Source organism: Ascaphus truei, chromosome 4 (genome assembly GCF_040206685.1).
Source record: "Ascaphus truei isolate aAscTru1 chromosome 4, aAscTru1.hap1, whole genome shotgun sequence".
NCBI classification, from domain to species: Eukaryota; Metazoa; Chordata; class Amphibia; order Anura; family Ascaphidae; genus Ascaphus; species Ascaphus truei.
This window is the reverse complement of record NC_134486.1, coordinates 113938058-113955348: the sequence shown is the minus strand read 5'-3', so window position 1 is coordinate 113955348 and position 17291 is coordinate 113938058. Positions and strand designations below refer to the sequence as shown.

General features: G+C 44.3%; 1 protein-coding gene across 3 annotated transcripts in view; it reads right to left on the bottom strand.

Moving 5' to 3' along the window:
• RMDN2 (regulator of microtubule dynamics 2) overlaps positions 1-13149 on the bottom strand; it is a 101774-nt gene extending 88625 nt beyond the window's left edge. Inside the window, exons 1-2 of one of the 3 annotated variants that reach the window (XM_075596477.1) lie at positions 13017-13149; positions 10217-10983 (exon numbers count right to left, since the gene is read on the bottom strand). In XM_075596477.1, the coding sequence (XP_075452592.1) occupies positions 10217-10650 (434 nt within the window). In that variant the 5' untranslated portion in view covers positions 10651-10983; positions 13017-13149. Of the gene's footprint in view, positions 1-10216; positions 10984-12653; positions 12996-13016 lie in introns of those variants that run through there. The other 2 variants (XM_075596478.1, XM_075596479.1) reach the window with 2 other exon arrangements.
• Positions 13150-17291: the final 4142 nt, after the last annotated feature.

The window sequence follows — 17291 nt, the reverse complement described above, 5'->3', positions numbered from 1 at the left end:
GGAAGTAATATAGTAATCTTGGTAGGATGTTCATTTTGGCGGAAATTATTCTTCCCTTCCAAGATATTTGGAATTTATTCCATGTATGGAGATCCTTTTTAAATTTTCTCAAAAAGGGGAGGGTAGTTGCTTTGATACAGGGATTCATATGAACTCGCTATTTTAATTCCCAGATACTTAATGTGGGTAGAGCTCCATTTATAGTTAAAATTTGATTGTAGCAATTGTAGTTCCAGAGCTGGGAGACTTACATTTAGGGCCTCGGATTTATCGTTATTGATTTTATAGCCTGAGACTTTGCCAAATTGATCTAAGAAGAGCTGGAGATTTGGGAGGGACGTCCGTGGACATTGACATTATCTCTTATTGTGGCCACTAATGGTTCAATTGATATGGCAAATTACAGTGGCGACAAGGGGCATCCCTGTCTAGTCCTGTTTGTGATCATAATTGGGTCCGAATTTCCCCCTGAAAGTTTGACGTACGCTGTGGGCTTCTGGTAAAGGGCTCCAACGCCCTCTAGGAATGGGCCCTAAAATCCAAATGTTAACATGGTCTGATCCAGAAATAACCATTGTATTCTATCAAATGCGTTTTCAGTGACTACGTTTAGTAGTATCGCTTTTATATCGGAAAGGTGCACGTGGTCTATAATGTTTATGATCTTGCGGGTATTGTCCGAGGCCTGTCTGCCCGAGACAAAGCCCACTTGATCAATATGTATTAGCTTTGGTAGGATCCCGTTCAATCTATTGCCAGAATTTTGCTATGGAGTTATACATCTGTATTAAGTAATAATATTGGTCTGTAATTTCCACATTGGAGTGGATCTCGCCCCTCCTGAGATAAAATCAGAACAAGAAGAAAACTGCTTATAAAAAGGTCGGGAAACAGGAATTTGGATGAAATTTGCCCAAGCTTGACTTAAAGGGTCTTCCAACAGGTGTTAAACATTGTTTTCAGACCCGTCTTGTTACTTTTTTGACTGGCCAGATGTTCAGATGGTCTTGTCACTTCTGGCATGCTGGAAGGCATTTGGTCCTCTTCAGATTCTTTTTCCTTTTCTGGTTGTTACGCCAGTGCTGCCCGCAGACCAGACTCGTCCCTTATACTGAGGTGGGGACGTATATGTGCACGCACCCGCAGCAGAAGGAGCGTGTCCGGGGTGTTGTGTTTTGGCATTGCCAGGTCAGGTGTGAATAGGTGTAGCAATACTTGCCGGTACCGGTACAGAAGAGACAAAGTCGTTGCCGTTAGCCAAGGTCAGGGAGAGAGAGATCCGGGAGGTCGAGGTCCAAGCACTAGTCGAGGGATGAGAGAAGCTGCAAGGTCAAGTGGGAGCCGGGGTCCAGAGCCAGAGAGGAACGTCCGCCAAGCCGGGTCACAACCTGAATAACGAAGAGCAAAGGGAGAGCCAGAATAGACATTCGTAAGCAGAGACTATGTCGAGCGATGTGGGAATGGCTAGACAGGCATTATATAGTGCGGCTGTCGAATAGGAAGAGGAGGCAGACCTGGAGAAGTGTATGGAGCTGTCCTGCATAGGCTGCTTAGAGAAGAATGCAGGTGAGCAGTCTTAGGGCATGATTGTAGGCTGTGTGTGTGTTGGGGGCGTTGCCTCACTGCAGGAGCAGTGAATAAATTAACTAGATCCGGTGCGCGCTCCCCCTCATTATGGCGCTGCCGGATCTAGTTAAATTTATTCACTGCTTCTGAGCAGCAGCAGCAGCAGCCGCCATAGCCCCTGCCTCCTGCGGAACAGCGCCGCCATCCGGGGACGAGGAGGAAGTGCCCCAACCACGGGGACTGGACGGGACCGGCGAGGGGGACGCCCTGCAGCAGCTGGCGCAACATAAGGTGGGGGGAGGTCACGCTGTGGCCGTTGTGACCCCCGAATCCTCACAGTACCCCCCCCTTCAGGGGTCGGCCTCAGGACGATCCTCCCATGGTTTAGACGGAAACTTCTTTCGGAAACGTTTGAGAAGCCCAGGTGCATGAATGTCTTTAAGAGATACCCATGATCTCTCTTCGGGTCCAAAGCCCTTCCAATGGACCAAGAATTGAACCTTACCTCTCGAGAGGCGGGAATCCAGTATGGTTTGGACCTCATACTCTTCGTTGCCCTGTATGATAACTGGGTCTGGTCTCAGAGTGTGGTCCGGAAAGAGAGGACTGGAAATGAACGGCTTGAGAGAGATGTGTGAAAAACATTAGGAATTCTCATACTTTGAGGTAATTGAAGACGGAAGGCCACCGGGTTTACCTGCTCCACGATAGGAAATGGCCCCAGAAACCTAGGTGCCAATTTAGGGGAAGGGTTTTTGAGGTGGATATTTTTAGTAGACAACCAAACCTTGTCCCCTGGTTTGTAGTTGGGTGCAGGTCGGCGACAGCGGTCAGCCTGGATTTTATAAGACAGGGAGGCCTTTTGAAGTGCCGATTGAATTCTAGCAAAAGAGTCCTGTAGGAGGGAAATGTGTTCATCCACAGCTGGAACTCCAGAGGAGATATTGGAAATAGGTAGGCGAGCCGAGTGAAAGCTGTAATTAATAAAGAAAGGTGTCTCACCAGTGGATTCATTCCTGGAGGAATTAAAGGCATACTCAGCTCAAGAAAGTAATTCCGCCCAGACATCCTGGAAGTCAGAGACGAAGCACCTTAAATACTTCGAGAGATTGATTAACCCTCTCGGTCTGTCCATTAGATTGAGGGTGATATCCCGAAGAGAAGGAGGAAGCAATGCCCAGTCTTCTGGTGAAGGTCCTCCAGAATCTGGAAACGAATTGAGAGCCACGATCCGATACGATGGATGTGGGTATGCCATAGATCCAGAAAATGTCTTTGGAGAAAATATTGACTAGGGCGGGTGAGGAGGGTAATCCTTTGAGAGGAATAAAATGTGCCATCTTGGATAACCGATCCACCACTACTAGAATGGTGTTCATGCCATTCGACCTAGGCAATTCGACAATAAAGCCAATGGATATGTGGGACCAAGGGCGCTCCGGGATGGGTAAAGGCAAAAGAAGACCATGTTGTTTTTGATGAGGTATCTCATTGCGTGCACATACCAGACAGGCCAGATTAAATTCAAGGATGGTTTTGGCCATATTGGGCCACCAGAAGGTGCGACGGATGAGGTCCAGAGTTTTTTTTGAATCCCGGATGTCCTGCTGAACGGGAAGTGTGCGCCAATCCAGAATCTCAGGAATAAATTTGGAGTCTACGTACAACGTATCCTTCGGAACTTCGAGATCACTAGGAAGGTGTTCTTGAGATCTGATGATCTTTTCCAGATTCTTGAAAGCAGTGACCGCGAGGATCTTTTGCTTGGGAAGGATGGACTCAGTATTCTTCTGAAGAGAGAAAACTACTGTCTGGAGAGGGCACCCGCCTTGACGTTCTTGGTGCCGGGAATGTAGGACAAAATAAAATTAAACCTAGAGAAAAATAACGACCAGCGGGCTTGGCAGGAGCCCAAGCGGCGGGCGCTCTCGATATACAAAAGATTTGTATGGTCCGTGAGAATTGTGAACGGCTCTTTAGACCCCTCCAGAAGATGCCTCCATTCCTGAAGGACCAATTTGACAGCCAAAAGTTCCCTATTGCCGACGTCATAGTTCCGCTCAGCTGGAGAAAACTTCTTGGGGGTTTTTCCCTAAGGGTGGAGTTTCTCCTGGGGAGAAAATCTCTGGGATAGGACTGCGCCGGCCCCGCTGTCCGAGGTGTCTACCTCCAGGATAAAAGGAAAATTGGTGTCCAGGTGTCGGAGGATGGGAGCAGAGACAAACGCTTGTTACAAAGTTTTGAAAGCCGTGACTGCCTTAGGTGACCAGGCCGAAGGATCGGCTCCTTTTTGGGTTAGTGCTGTGATCGAAGCAATGATGGTGGAAAAATTGCGAATACATTTTCGGTAATAGTTGGAAAAGCCTAGAAACCGGTGAATGGATTTGAGAGAAATCGGGTTGTGGCCAGTCCACTACGGCTTTAAGTTTCTCTGGGTCCATGGCAAATTCCTTGTTGGAAATAATATACCCAAGAAAAGAGGTGGAAGACTGGTGAAAAAGACACTTCTCCATCTTGGCAAACAAGCGGTTCTCTCGGAGGCGGGAGAGTACGAATTTCGTATGGGAGATATGATCCTGTAGATTCTTAGAAAAAATGAGAATGTCGTCCAGATAAACAATAACAAAAAGGTTAAGGACATCCCGAAAAATGTCATTGATAAAGTCTCGGAATACCGCCGGAGCGTTGCATAGCCCAAAGGGCATCACAAGATATTCATAGTGGCCGCTACGGCTGTTGAAGGCGGTCTTCCATTCGTCACCTTTTCGGATGCGAATGAGATTATATGCACCGCGTAGGTCTAGCTTGGAGAACAGGTTAGCACCTTGAAGTCTGTCGAAGAGTTCAGAGATGAGTGGGAGTGGGTAACGGTTCTTCGCCGTGATGCGGTTCAGTCCCCTGTAGTCAATTCAGTCTGTTGTCAATACACCGTCCTCCTTAACGAAGAAGAATCCAGCCCCCGCAGGCGAAGTGGAATGCCGTATGAAGCCCTGCTTCAAGTTCTCGCGAATATATTCGTCCATGGCTTCCATCTCCGGCAGAGAAAGGGGGTAGGATTTGGATTTGGGCAAAGTGTATCCAGGTACCAAGTCAATCGGACAATCATACGATCTGTGAGGACGTAGTTCCCAAATCGGGGAGGCCCATTCCCTGTGAGCAGGCTGAACACATATGCCACTTTCTTACGACCAGTGGAATACTGCTGAGGGGCCATCTCAAACTGGATGTCGCATTGATTGAGAAAACCGACAGGCGTCCGGATCCCCCGCGTACGGTTTAGGTGCCGGATCTTCGGGCCTGAGGTCGCGGCGGATACTGGTTCTGCCGACAGCGGCGGTGTGGCCACAGGTGGTGCAGAAATGAAAGATCCTGTACCTGTTGAGTGAGGATAGCCATTTGATCAGTTAGGGCCTGGACTTGTTGATAGATTGCCGTCATCATGGAGGCCATGTCAGTCTGGTCTGCGTCTTGTGGGCTCGACATAATGTTACGCCGGTGCTGCCCGCAGACCAGACTCGTCCCTTATACTGAGGTGGGGACGTATATGTGCACGCACCCACAGCAGAAGGAGCGTGTCCGGAGTGTGGTGTTTTGGCGTTGCCAGGCCAGGTGTGAATAGGTGTAGCAATACTTGCCGGTACCGAAGAGACTAAGTCGTTGCCGTTAGCCAAGGTCAGGGAGAGAGAGATCTGGGAGGTCGAGGTCCAAGCAGTAGTCGAGGGATGAGAGAAGCTGCAAGGTCAAGTGGGAGCCGGGTCCAGAGCCAGAGAGGAACGTCCGCCAAGCCGGGTCGCAACCTGAATAACGAAGAGCAAAGGGAGAGCCAGAATAGACGTCCGTAAGCAGAGACTATGTTGAGCGATGTGGGAATGGCAAGACAGGCATTATATAGTGCAGCTGGCGAATAGGAAGAGGAGGCAGACCTTTTGGAGTGTATGGCGCTGTCCTAGATATGCAGAATGCAGGTGAGCAGTCTTAGGGCATGATTGTAGGCTGTGTGTTGGGGCGGGGCCTCACTGCAGGAGCAGTGAATAAATTAACTAGATCCGGCGCGCACTCCATAACGAGGGGGAGCGCGCGCCCATGAGCTGCAGCAGCCGCCATAGCCCCAGCCGCCTTCGGAACAGCGGCCACCATCCGGGGATGAGGAGGGAGTCCCCCAACCACGGGGACCAGACGGGACCGGCGTGGGGGATGCCCTGCAGCAGCGGGCACAACGTGAGGTGAGGGGAGGTCATGCTGCGGCCGTCGTGACCCCTGAATCCTCACACTGGTACATGTAGGCCAATGGATTTAAGGAACAGATGCGTTTCTCCCAGATGAGATATAGATTTAAATTTCCCGTTTCTTTGCACAATAAGTTTAAAACAGGAATCCCCTACAGTATTTTATGTTATCTTTCAAGAGCTGGATGAGGTGCCTCATTTCACGGCGTCTTTCAATAGTGACATTAGACAAGTCACAAAATATCTGTAGCTATTCTTTTTCATATTGTAGGTCCTTTATTACTCCGCGGCAAACATTATTCACTCTTTAGTGGTGTATGAGTGGAGTCTCACAATAACATCCCTTCTTCTGGGGTCCTCTGACCTGGGGCCTAGCGCCCTGTGAGCGTGGTCCATTTTCAGCTCTTAGGTGCTCAGGTCCAGTACCTGGAGGCAGAATAGCTTGCACAGATATGGGCGCAGAAATTCAGCTGCGATAGTCTCTGGAAATTCTGCCTGCATTCCCGGTTTTCAAGGTAGTCTTTCAGTGTGTTGATCTCATGTCCCAGTCTATTTATTTCATCTTCTGCCGCTGATTGTGTTTGGAGGATATCCTCCATTTTGTGTTCTATGTCATCCGTTCTTTCAGACAGGCTGTTGATATCAGCCCTAAGGCCATTTATAGCTGCGGCCAGGTCTTCCTGGAAGCTCTGCCTCATCTGCGTGAAGAGCTTCTCCATATATTGTACAGTCAGCTCTCTGCACACTGTGCTGTCCTGCAGCTTGTGCGGCTGCTTGCGGGGGAGCTCCAAAGGCGCGCATGCGGCGGCCCAATCTTGTGAGTCCTGGTTAGGCTCCGCAGTTCACCGCATTGTAGTGAAGAACTGGGACAAATCTTGATTCTGCAGCGTTTAGTTTTTCCACCCATTGCCGGTAAACTGATAAGCATTTTCCTCTAATGGATGTAAGGTTTGTTGTTTTTTTCCGGGAGATGCACTTTCTGCTTTGGATTAAGTTGGAAGCTCTCACGAGCTCCCCTCGTAGGCGGCCATCCAAGGTGACGTCACCGGATGTCTCCCCATTTAGAACACTTAGTGAAGTGACGTCATTCCATATCACAGGTAGCTGCATGTATTTTTTGGCTATTATATGAGTATTGTTTAGTGGAGAAGGTATGTATAGCTTCTTCAGCAGCAACCCGTGCTCGCTGGCAGTATTCAATTACAGTGTTCTCCCAAAATCGCCGCCCCCCATTTGCTCCGCTTTTCCCGGCCACAGCCTCGCTAGCCGGTGGCTGCCTGCGCTCTGTGGCGCCGAATCGGGACTCCCGCCAAGGCGGCTCCTCGCTGCCTCACCCCCTACCTCCCTTGCAGACCGGAGTCTCAGGAAACCTGCCACCGAGTCAGGCCCCCTTCATTTGTGCCTGCCGGCCATCTTGGCTTCAGTGTCGGGGGAGACTCTGGGGATCTGGTCTTTTGCCCATAGGTCTGCGCACGCTGCACATCTGATCCGTCACTACGGGGCCGCACAACACACGGAGAGGGTCTTCCTCTGCTGTGTGACAGCTTTTTGTGACTTTCCGGTGAGTTTTGTGCATTTTTTTTGAGGCCGATTCCCCGCAGTCCTGCACGGAGCCCTAGGGTTGTGCAACTGCTTTGCTTGGCTGCTGGACTTGCCCCTGGCTCACGCTTTTAAGATGGATTTACTGCTTACTGATCCCTGTGCAGCGCCTGACATATCCTTTCCTGATTGTATGGGGTCTCCTTCAAAGACAAATGCACCACTCTTGGACTTCCCTGCAGAGCTTGATGTACCCATTCCTATTTCCTGAGCTCTCACTGTGGGGACAGGTGTACTTCTTTCTGATTGCCCTTCAGTGACTGGTGCCTCCTCTGCAGATTCTGATGGCCCCATGGTAGAGACAAGTTTTCTGCACATTGATCCTCTTTCAGAGCCTGATGTATCTACGGCAGATTCCAAGGCTCCCACGTCAAAGTCAAGTTTACTGCTCACGGATTCCCTGGTCTTTGTATTGATGCATTCCAAAGCCCATCTGCCCCAGGGTGCTGGCCTCCTGCTGATGCCCAGTCCCACGGCAGAAAGCTACTTCATCACCTCAACTGTCACAGATAAGTTGCGATGTCTAACTGGACCTCGACAAGAGGATTGTATCTGTGCCTGAGGCATATTATGATGCATTCTGCGTATCAAGACAAGCAGTACCACTGCTTTCTGCCCCAGAGAGGGTACTCAAACGGAATTTCCGCAAGTCTTGTACCTGTCCTAGACATTTCCGAAACAATTTAAAGTCACCAAGATCACTGAGTGAGCCAGGTTCTGATCGCCCGGAGGTCTCTCCTGAAAGGGGGGGGGGGTGGTATACTGTAAGGGTTCCTGTCCAGGCTTTGGCTGGAACCTGCCCTTACCTGGCTGCTGTGGACATCGTGGTTGATGGCAAGCCACCTCCTGAACTTTGATATTGCCTTCCGAATGCCCTGACCGTTTACTTGTCCCCTGAATTCTGCCCCTCTGCCACCTGCCCTGACCCTTCCCCTGCTTACCGGCTACGGATACTCTAACAGGACTCTGTCCCTGGGATCTGGTCGGTTAATTGGCATCCCTACCTCAGCCCTGCGGGTCCGCTTCCTGATCAGAGATGAGCACAGTCACAGTCCTATGCATGGATAAGCACAAGGGGACCATAATAATGTTAGAGACAAAAGGTTACACTGCCAAGCTCTTCTCACATTGAGAGGTCTACAACTTTTCCAGACAAGGAAATATATAGTACAGTACACACCGCAAATTTCAAGAAAATAGGCAAGACAAAATTATTAACGATGTACAGTACATATACAGTGAATGCCAGAAGAGAGTATATTCGCTAAGAGGGGGCAGACAAAATGTAGTTAGGCCCCCAACCGAGATACAGAATTGAAGAGCAAAAACTTCCTGTTTTGAAAGAGCTGCATACGTAGATGTGGAGAATGCATACTACCAGAGAGCTGTGCAAATAAGCCCTTTTCTTTCCAGTTTCTTGCTTGGTTGTCAGATGCTCATGGATAGAAAAGTGCTGTAAACATTGCATTTTTTGCAGATTTTTGTTATAGCAACATAAGTTAATGACACGTTAGTTTGTCGGCAGTTTTCCTGAGTCTCAGTATCAACTCCTCACAATTTAGCAAGCAAGGATTTTTCTGTTGATATTTGAATAAACTGAAGAATAATGAGCAAAAGATGAAGAATAATAAGAATAAGTTATATTTTGTGTCTTTGCTACTAAAGTCATTTAAGACATTTGATTTGATTCCTATGATTAAGAAAAAAAGATTATTGCAACTGTCAAAAGTTGAACTATACCAACAAATGTTTGACCTATAATGTAATCCGACTAAAAGGTGCACGGAAGGCTGGGATCTCATGTATACTGTATGTTAATATAAGACAAGCTGCAATGAGACTATACCAATTAGTATGACTGCAAAAACATAGATAAACATATATTTTATTCCTTTGAAGAAAAGATCCAGTCCAATTTCAAAAACATTCCTAATCACTTCTCTTGATTATTCAAAAATGGAGCATACAGCAAGATAGTAGTTTTTGCTGGTTATGGACGGTTACAGTGGTCTCAGTACTCAGACATCCAAGTTTTAAATTCTCCAGTCTTATATGTGGGGCTATTCCTCGTTTGTTATGTTTTACCTGTTAATTCTGATCGTGGAGTGGAGGGAAAATAATATTTTGGATGCCATGAACATTGTTGGTTTGGTGGTCCTAGGTTGGTACGCCAAGCTGTGGGTGTTAGACCCACGGCCACCGATTTTTTACAAGTTGAGTAAGAGCTTCCAGAAAATTGAGCAATATATTATAAGGTAATGTTGAGGATTTCCTCTTTCAATGTTGGAGGTGTGAACTCATAAAAAGGAGTAAAAAAAATAAAAAAATAAATAAAGAAGAGTACCAATGTTGCATAAAAATCTACATCCTTGACATCGCATTACTTCAGAAGACATCTTAAATATACTGAACACAAGAAACGCTAAGATTGAGATCCATCTAACAAACTATTCAGGTTATAACTCTAAAAAAACAGAAACAGGGGGTAGCAGTATTAATGAACAGATCCTGTCCTTTAATCATCACTGGTTAATATAAAGAATCTGAAGGCTGGTATATTATATTTAAGGGAATGATCGATTCAAAAGAGGTCATACATTAATACAGCACAAGTTATTTCAGCTGGTTTATTCCATGTTTATACCATACTAGCTGATATACCCGGCGTTGCCCGTGATGTAATGTTCTGCCTCCCCCATCCTCCCTCTCAACTCCCTTCCCCTCCTCTTCACAGCTGTTCAGGCTTCCCCCCTTCTCTCCTGACTCCCTCCTTCACCACAGCTAGTACCAACCTTTCGATTTTATATATTAAGATTGCGACTCACCCTCCTTCACTCTCTGCCTCCTCAGAGCTGGGATATTCCACTGCACCCTTGTTGGTCTCACTTTTCTTCCTTTTAATTGCTCTATGCTGGGGGCTGATCCTACGGACATCATTCTTCCCTTTCAGCTCATCTCGTATTTGCTCTTCCAGTTTAGGGATAGTGTCCTTTAGATATTGCACCTCCACCTTTAGCTCTTTCACACTTTCCAGCAAGCTGCTCAGCTTTTCCAACATCTGAAGCTGTCTCCCTTGCAGAACCATGACTGCCCCTTGGTTGTTCTGAAACGTACTGGAGTCTTTCACGGAAGACCTCTCAGGCAAACCTATGAAATATCCAGGTATTCCAAGCTTTTTCCAACACACAAAAGCAAAACTTATCCCCGCAGCTCCAGCCAGCATCCCCAAAAACAAGCCTTTACTCTCGGAGTGAGACATTTTTCTTGTAACTTCACTTTTCAAGTTATTCGAAGAAAAAAAATTGAAGTTTTATTTCAACGCAACATAACTAACATCTTTCTTTCAGTCCAGTGGTTTATTAATGGATAGACAGAAGTGAATGACAGAGCTCATGTAGAGTACAAGGCCACATTGTTCCTTAAATTGATTAGACAACGTTGCACCGTGTGATGTTTTGCTTATGAAGATTGTTGTCAAGCGAGCACCTGTCTTAGAAAACACAGGAGTGTCAATCCTCAGTAACGCAGCATCTCACTTGTCAAAGGTTCAAAGTCACAGTGCCAGTGTGTAGCTTCAAAGCATTTATTAAACCTGCAAAGTCAGAAAGGTCAGGAGACAAGTTGTTTAGTAACCAATTCTTAGTGTGTCAAAGTAGAAAACGTAACTTGTTCAAAGCTGGAGGCTTTTATCATTGGCAACTAAAAATTAAACACTATGCCAAATTTAAAAAACAAATAACTCATATATAACTCCAGATATTGTTATAGTTGCCTATTTAAAATGTGTACCACTGAGGCACAGAAAACACATTTGAAGGTTAAAGGTTAAATGGTGTCTGTAATATAGAAATCTGTTTTCACTGATCTATGTTTAATAAACCTTAAAGAGGATGGGAAAAAAAATGATTATATAACAACCATAAGAGAAATCAGCTCTAAATCTATACAGCTACAAACAAAGTGGATACCAGCACTCCCAATAGAAGTGAAGAGTGGATGGTGCACTAGGGGAAGAAATATATATGGTACAAGAAAATACTGAAAGTCACTAAATCCAGATGGTGGGTCAGAAAGTCCCCAAATTACATGCACTCGAAACCGCTCCACGTAATGTAAGGAAATAAATATTAGTAAATGAGGTTATGTACTCAAATGTATGATTTGAAGAAAACCAGTATGATGTGGGTAAATGTATGCTAGAATGTACACCCCAAGAAAATGGCAGAGATTTGTATGTATTTATTTCCTTACATTACGTGGAGTGGTTACGAGTGCATGTAAGTTGTATTTTCTTGTACTAAATCTATACAGTAATTAGAAGTGACATGTCACTGTGCAATAAGAATCCATATATTAAAGAAGTCTTTCAAACAAAACTCTGGTCAGAATATATATTATACAGTTTGGCGCAAATCATCACCCAAACATGGCCCACTAAAGTGGATCCATTGCTATTTACACCTGTGTTAATAAATAAAGCAACATCTCATTTTGATGCTTTAGTAATAAGGATACATTTAAAATAATAGTCTTTACACAAGACAGTGGGGGTTATGCACAAGGCAGTGATAAGTGTTTTAAGTTAGATAAATGCTTTATGGCGCAATTTTTTTAGTAATGACTGTGTTTTGATGATAAAAAGCCTTTTAAGTGCGATACTGCATTGTTATCACTGCTTTGTGAATCGCGCTGCACGCAATATTGAGAAATAAAGGCATTTATCTCACTTAAAAACACTTATCACTGCTTTGTGCATACCCCCAGTGTTTGCATTATATGAATTAGGCAGCAGTGTTTCAATACAGCATGCCCCACAATATTAACAAACTTATTATAGAAAATATTTCATATATTAAAAATACAACAGAATACACTATCACAATATTATGTTAACAAAATGTGCAGTATTTAAAGTTTTTTTCTTACTACTACAGTATAGTGACCTGAATTTGAAGATAAACACAATGTACTTCTGAGATTTCTATTCCTGCCATGCACTTTGCCAAATCTAAGAACGCATTAAAAAAAAAACATGGGTCGACTTCTCATCTGGCAGCGCCAGGTCCGAAAGCCATGATTACCCTGTATGCAGGTAAAGGACCATGGTGTAAATATCCTAGCATGGGCACCATCACCACCAGATACTGCAGCTTTATTCTCCCTGCTGTAAAGTCAACATCTGTAAAACCTAATTGCAGACAAATGCACCACCTTTCTAACATACACAAAGATGTATTGTTAACCCCTTCCCATACATCTCACCTTTATTGTGAGAGTCACCTTCACTGGCAGCACAAATACCCCCTTTGCAAGAAGCAGTTTTCCTGAGACACTAACTTAATCACCCCCTCACATTTAGAATCACCTTCGCTATACATCAATTGTCCCACCAAGATCAATGGGGTCATCTTTATCACATCCTTCCACAAAGAAGTTTCTCCCTTTGGCATTATCTCTTAAAGCACATCACGAGTTAAAAATGAAATGTAATTGCCACTTAATAAGCTGAGCACATAACATTGTATTCAGGTGTCAAACCCTTACCACCATATTAATATGGCGTTGTTTATGTACTGTGTGTACTATATACAGCGCGCGCACACTCTCTCTCTCTTGCTCTCTCACCCTTTCCCTGGGGCTCCCCAGACTTGCAGGTCCTATTTGACATCTCGCTGTGCACTGAAAAGTCAACACGGCCTCAGCTGGCACACAGGATTCACATAACATTAGTTCCGGGAGAGGGAAGGCTCCGCCCCTCTGCAACACTGAGGACACGCTGAGCTGCAGCCTTTACTTATCTTGCTGCTGTGCACTGTATGGTTAACTGTTTCATATCATAGGTGACATTGATGCATAATGCAAACCTGTGTTTCCAGTGGCTGTGCTCTGTATGCAAGTCAGAGGGTTCTTTTAAAAGCTTCTGAGATTTTTTTCTGCATGTAAAATATGAACATCTCTCTAGCATAGAGGATCCATGTAGTGCAAATCCAATACCCTCCTACATAGAAATTGAGAAGATCAGCATGTCTTGCATTAGGACCTCTCTTTTATGGGCGCTGACAGTGAAGTTTTAGCTTATTGTGTAGAACAATCAGATGTTGTAATTATTAGCAAGCATATCATTGCACATACATTATTGTCATTGCTCTATGAGTAGACATGACAGCTTTTGTAAAAGTGCATGTACTGCACCGACTCACTTTATTCGAGCAAATACCCAGTATGTACCTGGCAGATATCTGGAATGCGCCGCTCCTCACCTCTGACAAGCCCCGTTGCGTTTGCCTTCCCAGCCTGGGTTCATGCCTGGCTGACGGGCGGCTGATCTGTTAAATAATAATGATTAGGATTTAATAGGCTGCAATGCTTCGCGTGTCTACCAGATGGCATAAATTCATGAATTGTAATGCAGTATATATATATATACTGTGCAGTATTGCAGCCAGCGGGAATAAAATGCTTCAATCCCTGCTTGGAAAATACCTCAATGCACTCGGGCAGAAAACAGTCACAAACCTCAATACACCCGGGTATACCCGAATTCGTGGGACTAGCCGAGCTCGAATAAAGTGTGTCGCCAGTGTACTGTAAGCTGACAATTTACAATATATAAGAACCACAACATAGAAATGAAACTGAAAAAGCAGAAGCTTTGTAGCCAGCATAAAAAAGGTTTGTTAAAAGGCTACGCTATGAAATGTATTTTTAAAAACTGAGAAGACAGACTGCATGTTTAAGAGAGCATATAATGAAACAGAGGGTATTGCCGCTCTCCAAATATACATAAATAATATGTGTGTAGATAAGGGGTGCATACGGGAACCAAGTACATATAGCAAAACGGGAGAGGGTTAAAGAATAACCCAAAAGAATTCCTATTTGCACTCCCCTATACTAATAAATGGTTAGGAAGAATTCAATCCCTGGGTAAACCCCATACACCATTTAGTGAAATACAGTTAAAATACTTTTAATAAACATTTATGCAAAGACTAATACAAATATTAAAAGAAACAGGGAGTGGGTACAGGGAGTGGAGTGAGCAATGTGATCCTATATAGGTTACTGTGAGAACACAGCTAACAAATATCTAAATTGTTGTTAATGCATCATAACAATCCTATGTATAAACCCTCTTATCAGGCACTGAATCTCTCGTGCCAAATGAGGTGTACAAATGACTCAGTCACAAATAGGACTTATAACACGCCCAACATATATATATATATATATATATATATATATATATATATATATATATATATATATATATATATATATATATATATATATATATATATATATATATATATATATATATATAGGCTATCACGTGATGTCCCTCCCTAGGGGAGTTTACGCTGCAGTACATAAGTTGTCAGAACATATATTTGCCAGAATCTGTGGGTACATACAGGCACACCATTACTGCATCCTTTTTGTGGGGGTATACTGTAGATCCATGCTTAGAGTATCAAATACAGTATCAAGCTCCCCCCATATATAGGGTCCCGACACTATAACCTCTAATGAAGATACAATCTATCATCAGTGCATAGATTAAAGTGTCAGCAAGACAAGTCTGCAGTTCAAGCTATCATACACTGCAGCAACCCTAGTTCAGCAGTATACAACCTGGCATCCGTGTTATTTGCTGCTCACACATTACTCTCAGCCCCGCGCTCTCTGATGAAGTCACGGATGTGACATCATAAAATCACCTACGATCGTTTCGCGGGCCTGCGCTTTATCAAGGTAAGGAGGAGTGGAAAGAAAGCCACCTCACTGGTGCTTTATGTAAATCGGCCGGAGGAGTGGCTTTGCAAACGGGCCAATCAGCACCACGGGAGGTGAATCGTGCAGATGAATCCTGGCTACGGTTTAGGCCGAAATTAACACTTTGTGTGCCAGTGATAGTCTACATATAAAATAAGTGTATCACATTTTTTTGAGGACCCTCTTGCTGTTTGCAATATGAGGGGCAGTAATGAGTATCATATTGACCTCATATAATTAACGAAAGCAATATGCCATGGATTTAATAAAGATCCTGCAGGGTACAGATAGAGGTTGTTCCCTACTAGTGGTGGTGCATAGAGTAAATGTCTGGGTATCCGTACGGAATACCCTCTCATTTTTCTTATAAAATAGGCTCACTGTCAGCCAGTAGGTGTATGGGGATGTAGAAATGTATGAGCATTATATGACCGCCTCTAGGAGTCAAAACGGTCATGTGGAGTATAAGACCCCAACTGTATACCCGGATCCCCTGATAACACTATTAATCATAGTACTCCTGGTTAGGAGGTCTGCTGGTCTGCCTGAGTGGATCGCGAGAAGGGGAATATATATCGCCTAACAGTAAAACAGAGATGGTGGGGGTATCACAGAAAGGGGGAGTAGATGTACCCCTCATTAAGTCCTTTTGGATAAAGCGTCTGAAACGTAATGGATCCAAGATGTTCAAGGACCCTCACCTTCAATGCTCGATGTGTCTTACCCACATATCGCACGCCACATCTACAGGTGATAAGATATATCACCCCTACTGTGAGACAATTAATAAAGTCCTTGATACATTAGTATCCAAGTTGTCTGGGAAACTCTTAGTAGCCTTCATGAAAGGACACGCTCGACAGCAACCGCATGGATAAGAACCCGTCGGTCGCCTATCACCTAACCATGTTCTCTGTTTCTGTGTTGTAAAATGGCTGTGAACTAATCTATCTTTTAAGTTTTTTGCCCTTCTACAGGTCATGGTGGGCCTCTCTTGCAGCACCTGTCTTAGATCGGAGTCATTCATCAGGATGTGCCAGTGTTTGTTAAAAATGCCACGTAATCCATCCCACTGGTTATTAAAATCACCAATAAATCTGATAATTTTGTTATCTTGTGACACCATTTGTTATCTATCGCCCAAAAGCTGTGTGCGTAATGCGTCTCTTGCCCTTCTAAATGCCTTTTTGATTGAATTTTTGGAATAGCCACGTTCGGCAAATCTCAGGTCCATATCAACCGCCTGCTGTTTATACTCCTGTATGGTTGAGCAATTCCTGCGCAACCTCAGGTATTGGCCGGTGGGTATGTTTCTGATTATATGCCCAGGGTGATGACTGTCTGCGCGTGAGAGACTATTTGTAGCTATACTCTTCCTAAATATAGTAGTAGTTAGTCTCCCATCCGCTTGTTTAGAGACAGTTAAATCCAAAAAATTCAAATTCGTTTCATTCACCTCCATCGTAAGTTTAAGGTTGTGAACGTTAGTATTCAACATACTCACAAATTGGCATAGAAGTTGTGGAGTTGTTGTGTCAAGACAAAGCGCCATAGTGGGCGTGAAACATGTGGGAGGAAAAGTTTTGTCATTTTATGTAGTTTTCATTAAAGATGGTTTTAACTTTCAAATCTGGTGAGTTCCCCAACTTCTTTTCACAGCAAGCGGTTGTCCACTCGATCATTTTTTGTTTCTGCTATTTAACTAACCTTAGATTCCAAACTCGTGGTCATATACTATTCAACTAGGCAGACATTTAGCATACCAAGTTTCTTAAGTCACATACAACATTTCTACACCTGCCTGTCTTCAGACTGATTTATCTTCTTATTTTTGCAGAGGCAGCTAACCATTTTCCAATATAATTTCTAACTTAATACTAAATTACTTATTTTAACTAGTTACATGCTGAATATATATGTATACAGACAATATAGCATCTTTATTACTTAGGCCTGAAATCGTCCTATCTTCACATAATGCTCTGAAATATCGTATGAAGTACCGAGCTTTGAAATCACAATTTTTCCATCTACACTTTTGTTCTTACATGTTTGAAACTTGCTTATCCTTGGGCCTTGATGGCTGTGAGTACAGCCCATGTGTCCTGATGATGACTTCCTGTT